Genomic DNA, 24,243 nt, shown 5'->3' with positions numbered 1-24,243 from the left:
GAGGTAGAATTTATTCAATTCATTCTCAACTTATTGTCAACCTTACCTTTTGCTGTAAGGATGTTTTCTGTTGTGTTAGAACAAGGAAAATGATGCAAAACATTGAATGATGTATCATATTTGTGACTTGATAAACACCACACCCAGAAATCTGACTAGAATAAAATTAAGACATTTATACACAGCATAAGCGAACTCCGATGTGTTCCTCAGATGGGGCCACATAAGGTTGATACTGACTCTGTGCGTTAGGCTTACTTGCTTTGTCTTCTATGAGAAAACACTGCTGTCATGCATTAGCCACTGTTACTTTACTACTATACCTATAAATAATTAGTACATTCAGTCACGATTAGCTGCCTTTGGCTATGCAATACATTGCTGCCATGAATGCCAAAACAAAACAATCTGAGGCATTAATTTATTTAAAGAGTTTTATATTGGAACATCAGAATGTCATATCCATAACACATTCATGCACTGGAAAATGATTCTTCTTTTTTTTTTTTTTTTTTGTCTGTTTGTTTCATTTTTACTTTTTAACCTCATCAAAGATCACAAACATTAAATGTAGACTCAAGCCTAAATGAAAATATTGCTTCTCTAGTGGTGAGTTTGGCACAGGATGAAGCTGTGTGTTAGTTATGAAACAGACCTCTGCACTGTGATACTTTAATACAGGCTAGTGGAGAACAGCTACAGTAAGAAAACATAGATCTGCTTACTCGGGTATTTTTAAATTATATTTCTTAAAAAACCTCAACAGTGGCTAACCAGCCATGTGACAGATTGCATCTTCTGTTATTGGGTGTGTAATGTGTAATGTGACTTTCTCTTGAAGGAGGGAAACTTTATTGCCAAACTACTCATTGTAGTTGAAAATGACTGGAGGCGAAGACCACTTTTCCACCTGCAGGTAGAACGCAACCAAAAATCTGTGAAAACTGAACAAAGCCTTCAAAAAATGATATATATAATTATAAAAACTGTCACAAGATGGCAAATTCAGAGATGATGAAAAGTTAAATGCAGGAAAACACAAAGTACATGGAGAATGTGAAAAAAAAATTAACTATATTACAATGCAGAGCATTCCACCATTTTTTCACACGGCCCATCCATCATACACACTGATCTATTGCTATTGACTGAGTATAAAAGCAAAACACTGAGTAATAATAACAGTAATAATAATAGTAATAGTAAGAATAACCTTTACATGGATAGAAAGTGGCTACAGCAACTCGTAACACAACTGCACAACAGAACGAATGACTACAATGCAGTGTTGACTGGCACTTTCCAGCCTTCGTATTCTGGTCAGCCACCCTGTTAGAACTGCTACAAATGAAGACCGTTTAAACCTGGATAAAAGGACCTGGGATTTAAAGCAGAGACAGGCAGAGTCTCAGTCCTTGTCTTACAGGAACAGAGCTGCTCTGTGGCTCTGACTGTACCACTGCTTTAAAAAGACAATGATTTTTTTTTTCCTGAAAAAAGACGCTCTCTAGACCTTTTGGAAAGTCTTTCTGGTTGGGTCAGTGAGACAGCAGGCACCGCGCGGATCAGGTTAGGTCCTCCGGAGCGGGTGCCACATGGAGACGGGTTTCCGCAGCGTGGCCAGCATCTGGTTCCAGTGAGTGATACCCATGCCACTGGCCTCTGGCCCAATGATCACATGACCAACGTTCTCACCACGTCCGTCATCTGTGTTCTCAGCCACCGTCACTCTCAGAGACAGGTCCTGCACATGCAGAGCACACGCATTACGCATGCAGGCAATGCCAGAGAGAACTCACAGGGTGCACACACAATCAGACACTGTACAAAACAGCCCATAAAATATGCACACACATACATTTGATGCTAGAATAGGGTTGCAAGACACAACCAAATGAAGTTATGTGGGCCCACACATTAACTCTCTCTTATTATTACTGAAAAAAGGTCTTATGATGGTTAATTCTATTGAATATGGCTGTTGGAGGGTTAAAATGTGCTTTCTAGCTTCCTACTAGTGACATTAGCCTTCTGGCCTCCTTCTGCATTTGCCCCAAACTCCCACACCAAAGCAGTTGTACTTGTAGGTCGTTTTGAATTCAATATACACTATACAGACAAAAGTATTGGGACACTTGTATATTCACTTCTGTATTCTGAAATCAAGGGTATTTATAAAATGGTGTATCATGCTTTTGTTGGAGTAACTGTCTCTGTTCTACTGTCCTGGGAAGGCTTTAATTTTATTTAAGGATTTAATCACATTCAGCGACAAGAGCGTTAGTGAGGTCAGGATGTTAGATGATCATCAGCCCTCTTCATCCCCAACACCTCAACTCATCCCAAAAGTAGTGGATGGAGCACCATCATCATTCTAGAGAACACAGTTCCACTGCTTCACAATTCAATGCTGAGGGGCTTTATACCTCTAGGCATGGTGCCAATAGGCCTTATTCTATTGACAGTACTATACAATCTAGTCCCTATAGAGAAGTACGAAAGCTATGTATGTGCATTTGGACATCTGTGTTAGTAATGGGTGGGGTGCCACTGAAAGTAGATGAACGCATTCATTTGAAAATGTGTCCACAAGCATTTAGACCTATAGTGTATGTCATCAGAAGGGGTTTCCTATTCCTAGTCTGGCTGGAGTGTCCCCTTAAGGTCAAGTGTATCAAAGCAGCACTAATTGGGCAGGGACCCTAGAACCTCTTTGTCATTCTGCTCAGCTGGGATCAAGCTATTAACTGCAACAATCAATCATAACGTATGCTGCTTTCTACTCCCTCTGATTCAAGACAAACAGCAACACTAAGTACTTACTCACTTGCTTACTTACTTACTTACCTCATTTCCATTTTCGTGATTCTTAGTCAGGACTAATTACTAATGTGGAAATTAGTAGCTCTGTCTTCTGCGTTTTAATAAGTACCTGGAGCACAATGGCAGGCACAGAGAAAATCATAGCCTCATTGAAGATAGGGTTGGTGTCGTCTCTCTTAATGGAGGTTTTCTTCTTACTGATCTTCCTGCCGTCTTGGAGGAGATAAACCTTCACAAACGGGTCTGTTTAAAAAAACAGTGCATGTTAGGCAGCAAAAGCAGGTCAGAAGGAGGGGGGGAGAAGGGGTGTAAGGAAAGTGACAGCTCTTTCCAAACTAAGCTGGAAAAACAGAAGAAGCTTTGTGTGGCTGCGCTGACCTGCAGTGGTTTTGCCATTGGTCCAGACCAGGTTCTTTGCTTTAGCCACGACCACAGTGAGGCGCTCTGCAGTGGGCAGGTAACTGAGAGAGAGCAGAATCTCCCCCACAGCATCCACCGCCTGAGTATAGCAGTACACGAAACCGAGTCACACTCAACGAAAGACAGAGATACTAAACAACACTGTGAAGCAAAACAATTAAATAAATGACATGAACAGAAGCAGCTGAATATTCAGCATTAAACAGCTTGTGTGTGTTAAATAATGAGAAATGCTATGCCCAAGACATTCAGAAATGAGACCTTAAGGACAATTTCCCAGGCCAAGAATAGGCAATTACCATACAGCCGAGTTCAAATGTCATCAGTCATTCTCTTTCCTCTTTAGTCTAGCTTCCTGCATCCTGAAGCTTGTTGTATTATGTAATATCAAAAAGGCTCTTGTCATTGCTAATCAACACAGAATTGCTCATCAGAATTTTTTAAACATCTGGTCATTTAATGCTGCTGTGATATCTGCTCTTCAAATGATCAAGGCTTTTGTTTTCAGGCATCTAATCTTATGAGATGCTCAAATGTGAACCTATACCTACACAAGATCATGTAACATTAAAATACTCATATCATAGAAAACTTAATTGTCCTTAATTGTCTGGTTTTCCATATATGTGCTATATGTAGTATCCAGTGTCTTACACTTATTCAGCCTACAGCAGTGCTGCTCTGCCTGTTCATGCTAAAATAATAAGGAATCTATTTACATAGATCAGTCTTTAAAAAGTACAGTAACAAATACATTAGAGATAAAGAGAATTTGGAAAGTTTGTTTGCTTTTGATACCTGAAGCACCACAAATAGCTACAAGTGAATCTCAGAGATGTAGGATAAAATGTAGGATTAAAGTGTCCAGGGTGTTACATGTATGTGTCATGTTCTTAGCATGAAGTAACTGTACACAAGAGAATAGTGGTTCATTGTGTTGAAGTGGTTTTCAGAACCTTGTTAATGTCCTGCAGATAGAGCCAGGCATTGAAGGGCCGGATGGACAGGTCCAAATCGGACAGTTTAAGTTCAGCCACTCCTGCACTGATGTTCCGCTCATCCATGTCCACCCCAAATGCAGCGAAACGCAGGCTGTAATCCTCTAAAGCTGCTGGATCCAGCGGGACGGAGAAGCGCTCATCAAACAGCACGGTGAAAGCATTGCTCTGGATCTGCAGGAGAGGCCGGGACTTCAGAACACATCAATTAGCCACAGCGATGTAGCTGAAAAGTGCCTTTATACAGTCTGACAGAAAATTGCTCACAAAAATAAAAGCACCTTCTGAGGTTTTTGCTTTTCATAACTTGTAAAAATAGGAAAGTTTGAGGCCAATTTGATTGACAATTCACTAAGGGTGCCTTAATAAAAATGCAGACAATCTAAGCTGCTACATTTCTGCCACAGATCACTTAACTTCCAATAAAGAACAGAAACACAAATTTCCATTTACTATATTTTTATGGTGTTCCCAAAGGTGAAATATAATTGTCTGAATAGAACAGAATAGGTTTTCCTTCATCAGCCTATTCAAACTCCTAAACACTTCAGTATTTTATCTTTCCTTCTCTCTCCCCTATGTGCTGAGCTGCCCCTGCTGTCTGCTTGCTGCTGATAGTGCTGCTGAAGTTCATTTATTGGATCCTATCACGCTATATTAACCCCCCTCCCCCCACCTCTTGTGTTTTCCCTCCTTTCTGTTTTCTTTCTGTCTCTTTCACATGTTTTGAGATTCCCAGTTCTGACTGTTCCATCCTGGTTCTGCCTGACCTGGCTCTCCACTACCCTGCTGCCCATTGTCCTGCTCTGGGGCCTCGCATTGACTCATCCTCACCTCACTGAATGACTATGCTTCTGACTGTTTATCTGCATGAACTTTATCATTGTGACTCACATTTTTATTTTGTTTGGCTTGATGCCACATTTACAATTGTATTTTTCTTAATTCAGTTTTGTTTTATTGTTATTTTTATTCACGTTTTAATCTTTATTATTACCCAGCGTCGACCAGAGGAGGATGGATTGGTTCCTCTCAAGGTTTCTTCCTCTCGACCCAAGGGAGTTTTTCCTTGCCACTGTTGCCACTAGCTTGCTCAAAAGAGGCTTGGACCGGGATCTCTGTAAAGCTGCTTTGTGACCACATTTGTTGTAAAAAGCCATATGTAAATAAAATTTAATTGAATTGAACTTTTCTAATAACCACTCTTAAATAAGAAAACCTAGGCCCTAAACATCCTAGGAACATCCAATTTGTTTTCCTTTGGATGAGGACATTGCTAATGGATTAACTGACTGTCACCCAGTGTCCAACAAATTCCACAATTTATGGCCTAATCACAAAAGACTGAAAGCAAGCTAGCTTGATTGTGCTTTGTGTCAGCAAAGGAAAAACCAGCAGTGCTGCCCTCAGCTCTTTAGAATAGTACCAAGACTAAACTGGGCAGAAGCCAGAGAACCTTCTCCACAACGTCGCCAACCAGTGTCACGCCTGTAAACACCAACCACCTGCTCAGACAGAGGCGGCATTGGCCGGTGTTTGACGCACCTTTGAAGCACCTTTATTTCTGTGTGATGTAACCATCATAAGCAAGGCCGGATTAAAATCCTTTAGAGCCTCGTCTCCATGAACTCTGAAAACATCAAACTATCACATCCCTTATCTATTCATATTAATCAATAAGACCTTGTAACTGTTTTGCAAAAGACTTGTTCTATTCTGAATATAGATCCAGTCCAGCCACAATCCAAGACCAGCCATGGCTTTGCAAAATGATTAGGTATTCCAGAGCGGACGTGCTTGGAGGAAGGCCAACATCACCATAGTTCCTTACAAAGCTAGGAATCCCCCCTACAGTGACCTACATAAAGAAGAAGCCAAGCAAAGAGTAGTATTATAAACACAAGAGGAACTTATGAAGAGCAGACTGCGTGAAATTGCAGAATTTATCTGAGCTTGTAAATCATTTACCAGTCAAAACTCTAAATTTCAAATTTAAAATAAGTAGCTTTTCAAGCGTGATCCTTTATTATCATTCAGTGTTAAGGCCTTTAGAACAAGTAGACCTAAAAACTAAGTACAAAAATAAAGACGCAAAACGTGAATCTGAGAACAAACACACACAAATCCAAGCAGAGAACAAGATGATACAAGGTGTATAAATCTACTTAACAAACAAGGAACAACTGGGGGCAATGATGATGGGGCGTGGCCACTAAATATACACAGGGGGGGATAATAAGATGACAAGGACAGAGCAGAAAAGCAAGGGTGCACCCAAAACCCTAAAAGTTACTGCTTTTACTACCGAGCCTCCTCCTCTCCTCTGTGACCCAGACAACAAATGTATGATCTGTCAATCAACACACTGCCATGGAAACGGCAGATTTCTTACATTTCGTCCCTTCTACATTATACGCAAACCCAGTGGGAGCATAATGTAGTGTGATGTTTACACTTATAAACTTGAGAGGTAGAGCTCAGTTTAATGCTAACTGGTGCTCCAAGTAGAAAGTAGATTAGTTATTAGCATAATTTGATGTTTGAACCGAAATCAAGCGTAGATATCCACATCATAGTTACCTAAAGAATCTAGATGGCTCCAAATGGGCCATATTTTGGTTGCCAACGGCTTTGTCCCAACTTACACCTGCTTAGGGGGAGGTGTAAATATTTAGTAACTCCTACATACATACTAGTTTGTGTGGTGCAATCAGTTTTTTAGTAAACCTAAACAAACTAGCCTACGTTTGAACATGCATGCAGCTGGTGCAACCGGGCCCTAGTGTTTATAGATTCACAGCAGCAACTGCAATTGGCTCGGCAGTACTAGGGGTGTGCTGAAAGCAAACGTGATAGGCTTAGTTCATCAGCAGTCAACATCATATTTGAAAGGGATCAACAGTCCCCATCACTGCTCATTCTCGCCATTACTCCTGCTCCTTTCCTCTCTTCGATTCGTCCGCGTTCTGCCGGTGTAGGAGAGGAGCAGGAGGAAAAGTTTCTGGACGCACCCCAAATCTAAAACTATAAAGCACAAGGACCAATTCACCAGTTTAGCCAGATAACTTGAGCCTAAAGGCAAGTCTGTCACTAAGAAAGGAGCTGAGGAACATTCCTATTGGACAGTCCTCACCGTTGAGCTTATGTCATCTGGCTAAGTGAGAAATATTGCTTTGCAGTGCCTTGCTGTAAGATCTCATCGAATCTAACAGTAAGCTCGATTTCACTGCAAACTACAGTTGTTGTGAGGATTTTTAGAAATTAATGAAAGAGAAATAAGAGCGTTGGACTGACAGTGTCTTTTTTAGAGTCCTTATCAAACAAGGGTGAAATCTGACTATAGTCTGCCCTTTTCAGACATCAGCCAGTTTCAGTGACAATGAATTTCAAGGATCAGGTCTATATCTGCATTTCAGCAGCTTCTGAGCAGGAACCCTGAGCTTTGTCAGTTTGGAGTTTTTTAAAATGCTGTGACAGGTTCTCATCCATATTTATGCACTAAGAGCAGAGAGGAGGAGAGTGACGGCTCTCTTGCTCTGGGACTGTGCTGAGAAGAAATGCTTATGTCAGCTCTCTCTCTCTCTCTCTCTCTCTCTCTCTCTCTCTCTCTCTCTCTGCCAATGCTGCTGCTGGCTGAATAAGGACCATTTGGACTGCATTATGATCCTCAGTGCACGGCTCTAATACAGCACCACTGCTGCTCATTATTACTGAGAGAGACACGCGTGACTGATGTTCGGGGGACTGTTTCTTGCAGCTCTGCGGGGTGCCGCTTAGACGTGCAACACAAGGCTATTCCTCTAATCGATTCATTTGTAGACTATATTTCGATTCATCAGCCAAGCAAACCATTATATCCTCGGTAGCTTCCTTTGGCTCAACCCTGCTTTCGTGTGAATGACAAGCAATTTCAATAGCCATATGCCCCCCACACACATGCTTCCTATAGGGTATGTAATCTGTCAGAGTGATCTTGTGTATTATCTGAACATTACAGAGCAGTCCAGCACAGTCTCAGCCTCAACTCAAACTCATCCTGGTACTCTTCACACATAAGCTATAAGCCTTAATCTTTTCCAGTGCATGATATTTACTTCTTGGATATTCCCATGACACAAACTGTATGCTTGAGCTCTTCCTGCCCATACTGATGTGTAAGACTGACCATAATAAGGTTTTGGTTTAATAAGGCTTGCCTGCCCTCCAAACCAGCTTTACCACCATGGATCCACCTGCAACTGCAACTCAGCATACACCAACCACCTTCCTCATTAGACTGCTACCTGCATGGACTCTTACTAGCAAGAATAGATGAACTCACTCCTTAAACAGCACCTTTTCTATGTTTATTATTCACTATTCTATATTCACATAGTCTTTTATTCATCTTTCCTATTGCTTCGGTTGGGTTATTTGGTCTGTTATTCTGTGAAAGACAGATAAAGATGGGCAACCCTTTTGAAAGTCTTGGTTTCTCTTAATGTTTCCTCTTGTTTTTCCTTCCCACTGTTGCCTCTGGCTTGGCTTGCTCACTAGAGGTCTTGGTCTGGGTTTTGTGAAGCTGCTTTGCAACAGTGCCTGTTCTTACAAAGCACTTTATAAATAAACGTGGCTTCACGTAGCTGCTCAGAAAATGTTTTGGAAAAGTCTCTATTATGCTACTGTGTTCTAGCATGTCCAACATTTCAAAATCAAGCTACATGACAGAAAACAACTGATAAGCTGCATTCCATTTCACAGAGTCCCTAAGCAGTACCTAAGCACAGGACATTGGTTAAAGGAACTGCAGGTGATGAAATACTTCCTGCAATGTCATCAAGAAACACATCAACAAACAGACATGCAGTGACTAATGAGTAAATGTTCCTGCAATTTCCTGCGACGTGGTACACCGCCTTCCCCCCCTGTGTAGTATATCTGGAATGCACCTATAGCATTGCATTATAAACAACAAGTGTAAGTCACTTCCCATTAAATAATTAAACAGGTTTACTGATGAATTGTGCTAGACCAAGGCACCCACCCTTTATAGAGCACTATAGAGCAGTTTCTCAGGCCTGTATAGAGCACTATAAAGCAGTTTCACAGGCCTGTATAGAGCACTATAGAGCAGTTTCACAGGCCTGCATGGAGCACTATAGAGCAGTTGGACAGGCCTGTATAGAGCACTATAGAGCAGTTTCACAGGCCTGTATGGAGCACTATAGAGCAGTTTCACAGGTCTGTATGGAGCACTATAGAGCAGTTTGACAGGCCATTATAGAGCACTATAGAGCAGTTTGACAGATCTGTATGGAGCACTATAGAGCAGTTGGACAGGTCTGTATGGAGCACTATAGAGCAGTTGGACAGGTCTGTATGGAGCACTATAGAGCAGTTTGACAGGTCTGTATAGAGCACTATAGAGCAGTTTGACAGGCCTGTATAGAGCACTATAGAGCAGTTTGACAGGTCTGTATGGAGCACTATAGAGCAGTTTGACAGGCCTGTATAGAGCACTATAGAGCAGTTTGACAGGTCTGTATGGAGCACTATAGAGCAGTTTGACAGGTCTGTATGGAGCACTATAGAGCAGTTTGACAGGTCTGTATGGAGCACTATAGAGCAGTTTGACAGGCCTGTATAGAGCACTATAGAGCAGTTTGACAGGTCTGTATAGAGCACTATAGAGCAGTTTGACAGGCCTGTATAGAGCACTATAGAGCAGTTTGACAGGCCTGTATAGAGCACTATAGAGCAGTTTGACAGGCCTGTATAGAGCACTATAGAGCAGTTTGACAGGCCTGTATAGAGCACTATAGAGCAGTTTGACAGGTCTGTATGGAGCACTATAGAGCAGTTTGACAGGCCTGTACAGAGCACTATTTATTGTATTGTGTGTAATTGGGTTTAAAAGTATGTCATGTGCCAGTGATTTCAGCTCCTCACCCTTGTGACCCCTACGTTGATCTCGTCAGGCAGCAGAGTGATGGTGATGTAGCAGCCAGGGAAGTTCTCCTCCTCTTTCTCCAGCAGGTCTTTGCCCTGGTGCAGCATGATGTGCAGCAAGGAGGCCCGTGCATCCATCTCCAGTGTCACCTCCAGTTGGCCCACTGTGAAGTCGTGGCCAAAGGTGTGGGCGATGGAGGATATGGAGCAGAGCGAATCAGTGGAGATGGAGCGGTTCAGGCCGCCTCCACTCTGTTCCAGCTCCCTGCTCATCAACTCCAGTGTCCCCAGCTCCCGGAAGCCATCAGGAGTATCGGCTAGCTGCAGGCTAGGCTTACGGCTTGCTGTTGACGCCCTCCGGTGGTTAGAGGCTGCAATGCACTGTGAGAGGAGAGTATGCATCAGTCTTTACATCATTTTTACTATGTAATCTATTCTCTGTGCTATGTGTAGTGCTCACTCATTTCTAAAGCTATCAGGCTGAAGTAGTTTCACCAGAGAATGTTCTGTTCTGAAATTTGTAGGGGATATGCCTGTTTGACAGACATCCACTCTACATGGCTACATGCGGCACAATTTGTTGTAAAATCATGGTAAAATCAGGCTGATCCTGGTATTAGACCGCACTGGATGCTCTTAACTTACATTTGAGTAGGTGAATGCAGAATTAGGACTCTTGCCTGGTGTGCTTACCCACATAATCAAACCCTACTACACTACACCAACCTCTATGCTTTGCTTTCAGACAACACTACACATTTTCGAAAACAGTGTGCCATACAGTAAATAGGGCATACTTTCAGACATAGCTCATGTCTATTGTGTTTTGCTATTACATTACCTTGATGTGGAACTAGACTACAATTACTGAAGGAGCTTTAGGCTCAGAGAATTACAAAAGCTCATTCGCTTCGGCTTTGTAAAGGTCAGGCTTGTAAAAACCTCATTCTCATCACTGAGTACCTCTCCAGCTTGAATGGCTGCAGTCTGAACAGGGCTTTAACATGTTGCTTCATCTTTTAATGGAAGACGTCTGCAGACACTAATTAGCTAGATCAGGTCTGACAGACAGACAGACAGACAGACAGATATATATATATATATATATATATATATATATATATATATATATATATATATATATAGATAGATAGATAGATAGGTAGATAGATACATAGATAGATACATACACGGACAGATAGATACACAGACAGACAGACAGATATATAGATAGATAGATAGATAGACACACAGACAGACAGATAGACAGATAGACAGACAGATAGACAGACAGACATATATATATACAGACAGACAAATACAGAAATAGACGGACACAGACAAATATATATATAAATAGACAGAAACATAGATAGATAGGTAGGTACACAGACAGACAGACAGACAGATATACAGACAGATATACAGACAGATAGATAGATAGATAGATAGATAGATAGGTACACAGACAGACAGACAGACAGATATACAGACAGATAGATAGATAGATAGATAGATAGATAGACACACAGACAGACAGACAGACAGACATATATATATATACAGACAAATACAGAAATAGACGGACAGACAGACAAATATATAGATAAACAGACAGAAACATAGATAGATAGATAGATAGATAGATAGATAGATAGACAGACAGACAGACAGCTCTCTCATAGCAAGGATGATGGAGGCTGAGAGCCTGTGGTTCACAATTTTCTCTTGCGAAAAGAAAAGAACCGCACTACCTTCTGTCTGACTTCAGAGTAGGAGGTTCCATATTTCTCCTGCAGGTAGCGGTAGTCAAAATTGGGGTACGGGGAGGGGGCAGGGAAAGAGCCAGACTTCCATAGCTTCCACAGGTTTAGTCCCACTACAAGCAGCAGAACAAGAAACCCCAGCACATACACACCAACCTCCCAGGCAGGCGGATCGCGGACCACTAAAGCACAAGCACACACACACACACACACGTCCTCTGTTAGCATGTTGCAAACAATACATATCAATAAGTACTTAACTCTCTCTTTTCCTCTCTCTCTCTTTCTCACCGCTGATATGGTACTCAGAGATGTCCCCGTGTACTGAGGACATGGTCCCGCCGCCTGGAGAGGAAAAACAAGCACAGAAAGATGGAGATGCGGAGTCAGACAGAGAAGATCTTCCTGTTCTGGAGCACAGTTACAGAGAGAGGGGACTAGCATCTGAATAAAGCGCTCAGTATCTGAGAAAGACAGCTTTGCCCGATTGACTCAGCATATGAATATCATTCCCACTGAAATGTGCACTAGAAAGGTTCAGTCACAGCATGTTTGTTTTCTGGGGGTCTCTCTCACAGTCACAGACTTTCCTGCAGAAGCAGGAAAAACACTTAGAATGTATAATGTGATAGTAGCAAAGAAGGATGGGGGAAAGAGGGGTGTGTGTGTGTGTGTGTGTGTGTGTGTGTGTGTGTGTGTGTGTGCACGCATAAGAGAAGACAGCAAAAGAGAGACAATGTGAGTGAGAGAGCAACTGTGTGTGAGAGAGAGAGAGAGAGAGAGAGATGGTATGAGTCACCCCCCACTCTCCCTTGGCAGGAGAGACAGGAACATTACACTAATGAGAAGAAGAGTGGGAAAGAGGCGAAAGAAGCAGAGGGAGATGAAAAAAAAAGCCTGAGTTCTGAGGAAAGTGTAAAGGCGAGCCTTTAGTCTGATACTGCAGTACACTGACAACAGCTCAGCCCACACAGCCACTCAGTGCTCACACATAAAAAAACACACACACACATAGTCCATCACTGTCATGTGGAAACCTCTTGAGTCCATTTGTTTATTTAAACGTCAGCCCTTCACACTGTCACAGCCTTTTCATTTAAAGAATGGTAGAAAAGAGGAATGGCGGTAAATTACTCAGAACACAGTGGTATGCACAAAGGATGCACAGATGCAACTGACATCGGAATCGCACTGGTATCTGCAGATCATTGCTTTAAAAAATGCTCAGCATTCGTTGGAAAATCCTACTACATTTGCATCCCTACAGAAATAAATGCTCTCTATGCTAACCTAGGCCTGGGTCTATGTCTAGACTTTCTCATGCTCATGTATCACCATCAGTGCCAGCATCAATAGATCCAAGGTTTGTGGACACCCCTCCTAATCAATGCATTCATTTTCTTTAAGTCACAACCCTTGCTGACACAGATGTGCAAGTGCACACACATACACACAGCTTAAACTCAGTACTAAACTCAGGAACCTATTGGCACCATGCTTAATGCCAGGCCTAGGCTACAGGAAATATATAGCCCCCAGCATTGAGCTGTGGAGTTGTGGAGCAGTGGAACTCTGGTGTTCTCTGGAATGATGGTTCTCCATCCAACACTTCTCGGTTGGGGATGAGGTGTGGTGCTGATTCTCCACTTACCAACCTCACTAATGCTCCTGCTACAAAACCTAGTAGAAAGCCATCTTCTCTGGACAGTAGAGACAGTTACTCCAACAACAGCAGGATATCGAAAGAAACAATGAATGAGCAGGTGTCCCAATACTTTTGTCCATATGTGCATGTACATGAAAAATGTTTAGTTCCATTATTAATGCATTTCTGAACAGTAAACAGTACATGAGTGTGTTAGTGTAAGTATTTCCCAGCGCCCCCTAATGGAGGTACAGTTACCATTCAGCACCTACTTTATCTACTCAATCCTTAGTAAATCAGGTAAACTGTATTTATTTAGAACATTTTTCTGTAAAGTTTGCCGCCTCGACATTTGCCAAATGTTATAAGCTTCTACAGTGAGGCATGCCATTAAGAAATGGCAGTTCATAAGGGAAGTGTGGAGGATCCTGGAAGATCTCTCAGAGAGAAATGTTTGTATGGTTGTAAGACAGGCATATCAAACCCCCCATATAAACTTTTAGACCAAACCCTGCACAAACATTGAGCTGAGGCAAGAGGCTGGTGCACTATTTTACTGTGCAGCATTGCTTGCACAAATATAATCTTCATGGAAACCTTAACTGTGATCTTGTCACACGACTCTATGCGTGACGTATGCTGCAGAACATCTAAAGAAGTCAGATGAGTTTTGGCAACAGAACTGCTGTGGACTGATGGCGTCGGAATAGAGCTTGTTGGTCACAGTCACAGATCACAGTCCTCTCGACTACACATTTTCGATAAATTTGTGGATATACCTTATACTAGCTGTGCTTACAAAATGACCCAAGAATATCTCAGAAGTAGAGGCCTTCTGCAAGGAAATGTAAGAAAGACCTCTTACTGCTAGCAAGCAGAGATTTCTTGCAAAGGGGCTCTGTGGGGTGCTCAGGCCACACTGATTCATTTTCTGTTATAAAGGACAGAGGATTTACTGTTAATATAGTGTTTAATGTTTCATTAGCTGCAGAGGCTGGGTTTACTACTTCACTAAAAGTGTGTCATTTTGCTAAGTGTGCCCAACCTTTAGCAGACTGTATATGTACAGATCTCTCTAGCCAAGGCTATATTCAGTGTTCTTACTCCACAGAAAAGAAAGGAACCGGTCAAAAGTGATTCTCATGATTCTCAAGCGGAAAAGCAGAAAGCACTGTCAACCACAAGAAGCATCACTGTTCGTGTGACGTTTCCTAAGAAGTACTCCACGGTCAAATATTATATTATATTATATAATTGTCATTTATATTGTCATTTATACACAGTACCAGTCAAACGTTTGGACTGGTTGAATGTGTGCTGATCGTCGTCTTAAAAACATTTGATCCAAATGCTAGGGTGACCATATTTTGGTTTTCACTAAAGAGGACACTGGAGACACACAGGTATGTACCGTAGCTAGGATGTTGTGGTGTAAGTTGAACTAAAAGGAGATGATTTGGTCAGATATGCAAATTTTTATTCTTGTATTAATGTACGTTAACATACTCTAGCTGCACGGTTTGAGAGCTATTTCCACCCTCACACATATGCACTGCCACAGTCCAAGAACTTAGCCCTACTTAAAACCACCTAGCCATGACATCCTAACTATGGTGGATACCTGGATAACTATGGTGGATTCCAGTATCCTTTTTTTTTTTTTTTTTTTACAAAAATATGATCACTGTAGCATTAAGATCAAATGTTAAGACGATGATCTCATTTAGCCATTGATTGATATATTATAATCATATATTAATTGAATAATCCTATCATAAAATTGTTTGCATAAGCCTATCATAAAACATCCCTTCCATGTTGGCATCCCATGTAAACAACAGTTACAGATTTTTTTTTTTTTTTTTATCAACTATGCTTTATGACCCATGTTTAAAGTCTGAGTCTAGGTACAGTACACTTTCTGGGGCTGACTGAACCTGGGAGGTAGCAGGACTACCACAGTTAGTGTTCTAATTATAATAAGGCACTGTTATTGTTGTTGTATGCTGCGCTGAATGGCAGATAAAACCACTCCTTCAGCATGTTTATATTCATTCTAGCGTTCCGGTGAATCATTAGAGTCATATTCCAGGTGATATAATATAATTAGCATCCATGGTACCCACCGATTCACCTCCATGAGTCCTTCTACTTGAACGAATTACAGCCTCATACTGTGTGAGTAGAAAATGAGATGGAGATTTTAACGGGGACTCACTGGGATCTAATAAATGTCTCCCACGAACATAATCAGCTGGTAGTTACTCAATCACAGTTCCCGGGCAAGGTTAACTAAATTAAGCTTTTATCACTACTGGTTGGTAAACATGTCAATTAACACTATGTTTGAAACAATGGCTTCTCAAACAGTTCTGAGGAGAAAGCCCCCAGTGTTTGAGTTTTTTTAAAGCAATCTCAATGAATGAATAGGCTGATCTCTAACAGGTGTCTATTCAAGCCTCTGAGCCATCAGAGGGGCTCCAAATATGGAGTCCAGTAAGTCTCTTCTTTTTCCCTCATCACAATCAGTTCAACATTTAGTCTTTTCCTATTCTTGCATAAAAAAGAATATGACTGGAGACTCTGCGTGTGTTGTAATGGGGGGGTGGTTGTGACCAAGCAGGATGACACTTATAGCCTACAAATGTTCAGAAATAGCAACCGCTAATACATGCTGCAGCGTACAGTGCTCGAAAGGGTGTGCTCTTATTTCTGTCTTATAGTTAGGCTTTCCACGTTGGTCCCTCACAGCCTACAGAGTACTAATAGAATATTATACAAACCAGGTTAATAAGGATGTTATGGTTAAACAGCAGAATTGGTGTTAAATCACTCATTCATAATTCACACCATGTCCTGGGGTTGTTGATGTTGCTGAACTGCCTGCATGCTTATGGATGCAGTTCTAAGTTCTCTGGAAACTCAGGGGAGGTCACTTTCGCGGCGCATCTCTGTTCAGAAGCCGGCAAAAAGAAGAAAGAAAAGCTGAAAAATGTGTTAACAAAAATCCCATTACTTTGTTCTCAAGCCTAAATGCTCAGCTAGCTATTACACCACGTGCTAGAGGCTTTTCAAAGGAACTATATATGGGTGCTTAATGCAGAACATTGCACTGACACACAGTCAACCACGTACCATTACATCCAATTCCAAAGTAAAAATGTCCAGTTACTAGACTTTCTCATAGGTTATCACAGCTGAATAAATGCAGGTCACTGATGCACAGGAGTGGAATCACAGACTGGGGTCAGACTGACACGGGTCTAAAGCACCTGAATAGCTTGAAAGCTGACACTGACGAGTCATGGGCCAGGTCTGACCTACACGTAGTACTTATTCTACTGATGAATGGTGGTGATGACCTCCTCTGAATCTAGATACTGGAACACAGTCCCTGCTGGATACAACTGGGCCAGTTTGGGCCAAAGTGGAAATGCTGTATAAAGATTTGTACATGCAGGTTCAGTTTAAATGTCATGAAAAATGTTAAATGTGTTTGCCACAGCAGTACAAAACGGCAACTTTAAAGAAGAAGGAGAAAAACGTCAAAACTAATGTCAATTTGGAGCATTTCTATTGGTCCATTTACCATGAAATTGGGACACAAAGTAAAGAACTACTGCCAGATTCAAATAATTTCAAACCATGTTTTTGATGATGTGCTCCTGCTCGGTTTAAATGAAAACCTGAAGTCAGGAAAACCTGGAGGCCCCTAGTCTAGGACAAAACCATTTTATGTAGTAAATATCTCCTAACCACCATAATTTTACCATATAATAAGCACAGAGAAATGTGCATCTTTAAGGGGAATACTATCAAAGTCAACCCAAGTTTTGGTTGTTCATTTCCAGCAGTATTTTTGTACAAAGATGGAGAGTGTAATTCACTGCAGTGAAGACAAATCATGCTTTGAGCTCCGTTCTCCCCACACGTGCATTTTACCATGTTTACCATGTGTGAAGTCCTTAGCCTCCTAGTGTCGTGAGCATTGCTAGTGCTTGGGGGAGCTTTGAACAGGTGGGTTAATGGCCAGTACAAAACAGAGAGATTTTTATTTTTTTTACAGCCAAGTTCATTTTTACAGTAAATTTAACAATTTGTGTTTTACAGCTGGGCCAGATTTGGCCCACAATACACTGACTCACACCAGCAAAGTGACATTCAGATCCTACTGGAATATTTCAATGAAACGACACGCAATCCCTATCCCACTTCCGTTAAAGCAAGCCCTCCTGCTGACAAGTGAGTGAGTATAAATAGCAGAAGTCACACTCATAATGAGGGCTGTTTTTGAGTGCTAAAAAGCTGTGTGAAAGTGGGCATGTGTGTGAGAGAGCGAGAGAGCTATAGAAGAGGACACGTGACAGTGTGAGAGGGAGGTGTGAGAGTTTGAGAGAATGTACATAAGAGTGTATGGTAATGAACACTGAAGTTATGATTGAATCAGAATGATCATATGTCAGAATGATCTGATTACAGTGTCAGCTCTGCAGTGCAATATATTACAGTGCTGCATATACTGTGTGAGTGAGTGAGTGTGTGTGTGTGTGGGAAGTGTCAACGCTTGTGTGGCAATCACAGGAACACAGATGGAGACACACACAGTCATGCAGAGAGTGCTGGAAAATGACTTTCTGGATAAACACAACATGCTAGTGTGTGTGTTTATGTGTTAAAGCATCATTATGTAACATTTGTACCTTAAAAGATCAGCTTCAAAATTATTGTGGCGCTCCACTGAGCTGTAATACAGAGAATAGTGTCATTATCGCTGCTAATCTGAGCTCGGCATGCTGCTGACTGCACTATATGACTTTGGTGAAGCGGGCAGGACAACGCTTACCGCTGCATACCACTGCATAACCTCACAGTCACAACCATGCAAAATCCTGTTACTCGACCATGTCAGTCCACATGCTTCTCTAACTTAAATAATGATTCTGTCTGTCTGATTAATCTCTGGGCCTGTCAGCAAATGCATGTGTAAAGTGTGTCTTTTAGGGGTGTATCAGAGTGCGGATTACACTTTCTAAGTCCAGGAACAAGAAGTACCAATTCTCACATATAACGTTGCTTTAAAGTAACATATGTTCTGCATTTTGCACAATTCCACTAGGAATTTCAAATGTAGGACTTTCACTCCCATCCCTTGTCGTCAGAAACCGAGCCTAGCACAGCTGGGAAGGCAGAGCATGCAGTAATTCACTCATGTCAATAAAGCAGCTTCAAACGCTGATGAATCTGAGGTTAATGGAGAGAGTGAGACACAGGCTGCCTCTGCTGAGGAAAAATGAAAATGTGTACTTCCCTTTATTGGTCATCCATTCTAAAACAGCAGTGATCAATAATAATGGGCCTGAGCCGGGGCTGTGAGAAAAGCCAGGGAAGCCGATGGGCTTGGGAGGGGGGGTGGGGGGCTGTTGGCTGTGGGGTGGGGTGTGCACTGTCAGCTCATTCCAGTGAAGGAGCAAAGCTAGTGAACACACACTAATAAATCAACTTTGCTTTTAATCTCCAGAATGAGTCATGATAACGTTAACTGCATCGTGGCCGAGTACACACACTCCATCACCGCGCACACACACATTTACACGCGCACTGCAAGCTGGCACAGCGGTGGCACAGCACAAACACTCACTTGTGCACAGACAAAGTCACACACATACAAACACAGTTGTGTTGTGGCTAAACGGGGCGGTGGGGGCCATTCTCAATCTGAAAGGTATGCCTTTGTAAGATGCCTTCTTCCAAACAAACACACACACACACACACACACTGATATGGTTTTTATACAATATCAAAAAACAGGGTCATAAACATGACACATATATATTTTCAATATGTAACTATAAGAAGAACATGTCCTATGCATATTATATATATATATATATATATATATATATATATATATATATATATATATATATATATATATATATGTGTGTGTGTGTGTGTGTGTGTGTGTTTGTGTGTGTGTTAAATGGCTGTAATGCAATAATGTTGGATATTGGGGGATGGCTTGGGTAAGCTAGCTTGCCATTTTTCTTTTAGCTTTAGCCTTTTCACAGATAGCTTGACATTTGCATCAATAATTTGCTGCTATTTTTAAAAATCTCCCATCAATTGTTTCTTCATTCTTCCATTACCTGTGCAAAACTGTCAATACCTTATAGTTCATAGTTCAAAGCTGCTACATTGTTCTTTTCATGAATTGTAGTTACTTTGCTGATTGTAGACAAACAGCTCTGGTTTGACTTCAGCAGTCCACAGCGTTCGTTTCCTAAACTCACCTTGTCTAGATGTTCTGCTGCAGGTAAGGTTTCCTTCCTATGACTCTTCCATGAAGATTATGGTTGTGTAAGCAATGCTGCACAGTGGAACAGTGCACCACCCTCCTGACTCAGCTAAATCTTCCTGCAGGTTCTTGGCAGTGATCTCCTCTTGACCTCCACAGTTCCCCTGAACTGCCTTTTCTCAATAACAGTCTACACTGTGGAGACCCCAAGCTAAAAAAATCTCCTCCTTAGGGCTGTCCCCTGCCTTGTGGGCACTGCTTACCTTCGTTTCTTCCTCCAGCTCTTTAGACAGTTGCGAAGAGTCAGGGTATACGTACAAAGCCGGGAAATTAAATTCAGTCTCTAATCACAGCTGGTGAGACATGCCCCAGGCCTGATCTGCAACAGGGTGTTCAAATGTTCGCATAGGGTACAATGACGATGTTGCCTAAAACAAACCCCAACCAAGCCCTAATCTCAGTCACTATTTTGCGTTTGTCTTTTTTTTCCCCACAGGTCATTTTTATTCAGATAAATATATAAAACCACACACACATTTTTTTCCTGCCAGGCTCAGGGATGATGCTCGGAGAAGAAAACTTCAGCGGAATCTCCCACTCGCAGTGAATCACCACCCAGATCAATCACAGGTTTAAAAATAGCAGCCCAGTCTGTGTGCTTGTTCTACCGCGAGCGGTACAAACAGGGTGGAGCTCACGCCTCCCACAGGTACGGATCGTGTCTGACTACGTCATGCAGCCCAACGTTCACGATTACAAGCCTCCATCTGGAATCCATAGGGCTTAAAGTAGAGTGTGGTCATGTGTAGGTGTTAACTAATAAGCACTCTGGCTGAAGACCCCCCCCCCACACACACACACTGATATTGTTTTTGTACAATATCAAAAAATGGGATCTTAAACATGATCCATATGTATTTTTTTATATTGTTAACATGTCCTATGGTTATATAGGTGTAATAGGTGTTTAATAGGTGTAAAGCAATAATGTTGGATTTTGGGGCACGGCTTCCCACAGGTACGGACCGCGTCCGACTACGTCATGCAGCCTAATGTTCATGACTACAATACTCCATCTGGAATCCAGAGAGCTGAAAGTAGACCAGCACCAGCAGCACCACCACAAACAGTACTAATCACGCACTGGGCAGGGAGTAGAGAGGCTGCAGGATGGTGGTGACCATGACAACCTTGCGAGCAGTGCTATGACTCTATCATCAAGGGAGAAATGGGTTATTAAAAAGTGTGCAGCAGTGCAAATATCCCCATCAGCACATCCTCGCACAGACCAAGGCCGGATATCAACACAGCAGGTAGAACTCAGAACTGAACAGCCATATGGGTGCACCCCCATGTTCCCGAGCTTCTCTGTGTGTCTGGCTGGAAGCAAAACACCATATGCTGTGAAAGTATTCTGCTATCACTTTCAGAAGACCCTGCAGGAAAAAAGGACAGGCCTGCCCTGACCAGTCATGTGTGGGAGGATCTGTAACAACAGGTAAAGCTTTTTCACATACAAAAGGACAGACGCGGTGGCTGGATTCATAAGATGCAAAACACCATGGTCAGCACACAGGCCTCCTCAGCACACAATCCTCATCAGTTCGTGGACAATCTCCACACTAATTCCGCAGCTTATTTCTTACTTTTCAGAGCCTCTGCAGGTCAAGACTGGCCTCCAAAAAAAGCAGTCAGGTGTGGAATGTGTGCAAAGCTTATTCATCTAAGTTTAGAGCAGATGGCACTATGGAAGCTGGGAAGCTGAGATCACACACAGATGCAAGCAGAGCTGAAACGCAGCAGGATGCCCGGAGTTGAGCATCCTGATAGCTCCTTGATGCTCCTGATAGCTGGAGCATATCTGCAGGTAGGACTGTAGGACTGTGCTCACGCTCACACTCTATAGGACGGGCTAGAGGAGGAGAGGGGAAGAGAGGAGATGTGGGGAGCAGAGAGGAGATGAGAGGAGCAGAGAGGAGATGAGAGGAGAAGAGGGGAGATATGGGGAGAAGAGTGGAGATATGGGGAGAAGAGTGGAGATGAGGGGAGAGGAGGAGATGAGGGGAGAGGAGAGGAGGAGAGGAGAGGAGATGAGGGGACAGGAGAGGAGGAGAGGAGAGGAGATGAGGGGAGAGGAGAGGAGGAGATGAGGGGAGAGGAGATGAGGGGACAGGAGAGGAGATGAGGGGACAGGAGAGGAGAGGAGATGAGGGGAGAGGAGACGAGGAGAGGAGAGGAGATGAGGGGAGAGGAGAGGAGGAGATGAGGGGAGAGGAGATGAGGGGACAGGAGAGGAGATGAGAGGAGAGGAGATGAGGGGAGAGGAGAGGAGGAGATGAGGGGAGAGGAGAGGAGGAGATGAGGGGACAGGAGAGGAGAGGAGATGAGGGGAGAGGAGAGGAGGAGATGAGGGGAGAGGAGATGAGGGGACAGGAGAGGAGATGAGAGGAGAGGAGATGAGGGGAGAGGAGAGGAGGAGATGAGGGGAGAGGAGAGGAGGAGATGAGGGGAGAGGAGAGGAGGAGATGAGGGGACAGGAGAGGAGAGGAGATGAGGGGAGAGGAGAGGAGATGGAGGGCTGGCGCTTACCTTGGAGGAGTTTCTGTTTGGTGCAACGAAGGGGGGAAAGTCCGCTCTCCCTTCTGCAGCCCTCACGCGCCTCTCTCCATCAAAAAGCGGACAGGCTCAGCTTCAGCCTCACGAGGACATGGTCGACGCTGCCGGAACGCTTTGTTGTGTTTGGGTCGGTCGGGTTTTGCACGAGCCGTTTCGAAGACGCTGTTTTTTTTTACTGCATCTGCGAGCAGAGAGAGAGAGAGAGAGAGAGAGAGAGAGAGAGAGAGAGAGAGAGAGAGAGAGAGCGCTCCTCCCGAATGCAGGAGTCCCACCCCTGCAATGCAACTTCTAGCGCTCCACCACACACGCAGCATCTCTCTCTCTCTCTCTCTCTCTCTCTCTCTCTCTCACACACACACCGTGTCCAGGGACAGGGTGCTCCCGTATTTCCTCAACATTTATTTCTTCAGGTCGAACTTGGCCAGCATGAAAAAGCGCGCGTGTATGTATGTATGTGTATGTGTGTGTGTGTGTGTATGTGTGTGTATGTATGTGTATGTATGTGTATGTGTGTGTATGTGTGTATGGGTATGTGTGTGTGTGTGTGTGTATGTGTATGTGTATGTGTGTGTATGTGTATGTGTATGTGTATGTGTATGTGTGTGTGTGTGTATGTGTGTGTGTGTATGTGTATGTGTATGTGTGTGTATGTGTACAACTGACCACGCCCCCTCACCACAGAGAGGACGTAGTTATGGGTATTTATGTCATTATCAACGTTAAGTAGCAATTTGATCTTAAAATGAGAGCTTCACTAAAATATACTTCACTGCCCTTCAGCTTTTCCACAAATAGTCACTGTCACTCAAAAACCTTGTATCTCCATCTCTGCTGTTGTACACTTTTTGACATGATGTGAAATCTAGTGAATCCGGCTGTTCAGAGGTCATGATGAATGGACCAATAGAAATGCTCCATAATGCTCCTTTGAAAGTTAAGAAAGTTGGACATCCAAGGTTTTTGTCCGACAGCAACAAAATGCATGTGTCCAAGAGGGGGTCCTCAGAAGTACAATTTGCATTCATGGTGGTGGTGTGAAAATGAATTACACTCCCCACCTCTAGCGGGAGCCCAGGAGCAATAATACAGATCGCTCAGTCCTGCTTTAAAGCTCAGCTTCAAAACCGCTGTGCTGCTCCACTGAGCTGTAATAGGAAGAACAGCGTCTCCATCATTGCGACTGGCACTGTCGGCACGCTGCTGCGCTGTGCAACTTTGTTGAAGCGGGCAGGATAACGCTTGTGAAACTGTGTAACGCTGCACAACCCTCAGTCCTCAGTCCACCTGCTTTTCACTCTCAGCTCCTCCGGAAAAAAAACAAAACTGTCCTTAAGGGGCGGCTCATAGTGCAGATTTCTACTTATTTACTTCCCGTCTGTAGAGGAAGCCCAAGAGCAAGAAATACCAAGAATTCATAGGCTCTGTCCCAGTGAGGCAGGGCGGACCCTCGGTAGGATTGTCCTATGAAGACCCCTTTTTAGTGGCCTGTTGATCACACAAATGGATCAGCCTAACTCGGCAGCGTGGCGATGTCACCGGAAAGATCACATGTTGTATGTGCGCAAAGAACTGTGGGTAACTGAAGGCCGGGGAGGATACATCAGTTGCGTCCTATAAACCGGTCTGACCTGAGGGTGCTTTCCTGAGCTGTATACCAAGAGTCCTTCACTTAGGAACAGCATTCCATGACTCTGCGGTTGAGAAAGGCCCAGACAGGCCTAGACTTTAGAACGCAGCTGTTGTGCTGCTTC

The 24,243-nt window shown here is 43.0% G+C and overlaps 1 protein-coding gene across 1 annotated transcript; it reads right to left on the bottom strand.

Annotated features, from left to right (window-relative positions):
• Positions 1 to 420: 420 nt before the first annotated feature.
• syt12 (synaptotagmin XII) lies at positions 421 to 22,766 on the bottom strand. The gene is made up of 8 exons (XM_072672423.1): positions 22,466 to 22,766; positions 12,227 to 12,280; positions 11,924 to 12,117; positions 10,170 to 10,550; positions 4,200 to 4,415; positions 3,202 to 3,322; positions 2,933 to 3,066; positions 421 to 1,744 (listed from the first exon to the last, which is right to left on the bottom strand). Exons 2-8 carry the CDS (start codon positions 12,267 to 12,269, stop codon positions 1,571 to 1,573), a joined length of 1,263 nt encoding a protein of 420 aa, XP_072528524.1. The 5' UTR covers positions 12,270 to 12,280; positions 22,466 to 22,766; the 3' UTR covers positions 421 to 1,570.
• Positions 22,767 to 24,243: the final 1,477 nt, after the last annotated feature.

The sequence above is a fragment of the Salminus brasiliensis genome, chromosome 2 (genome assembly GCF_030463535.1).
Source record: "Salminus brasiliensis chromosome 2, fSalBra1.hap2, whole genome shotgun sequence".
Classification (NCBI taxonomy): domain Eukaryota; kingdom Metazoa; phylum Chordata; class Actinopteri; order Characiformes; family Bryconidae; genus Salminus; species Salminus brasiliensis.
Note: the sequence above shows the minus strand (reverse complement) of the source record. Positions and strands in the feature narration are given on the sequence as shown.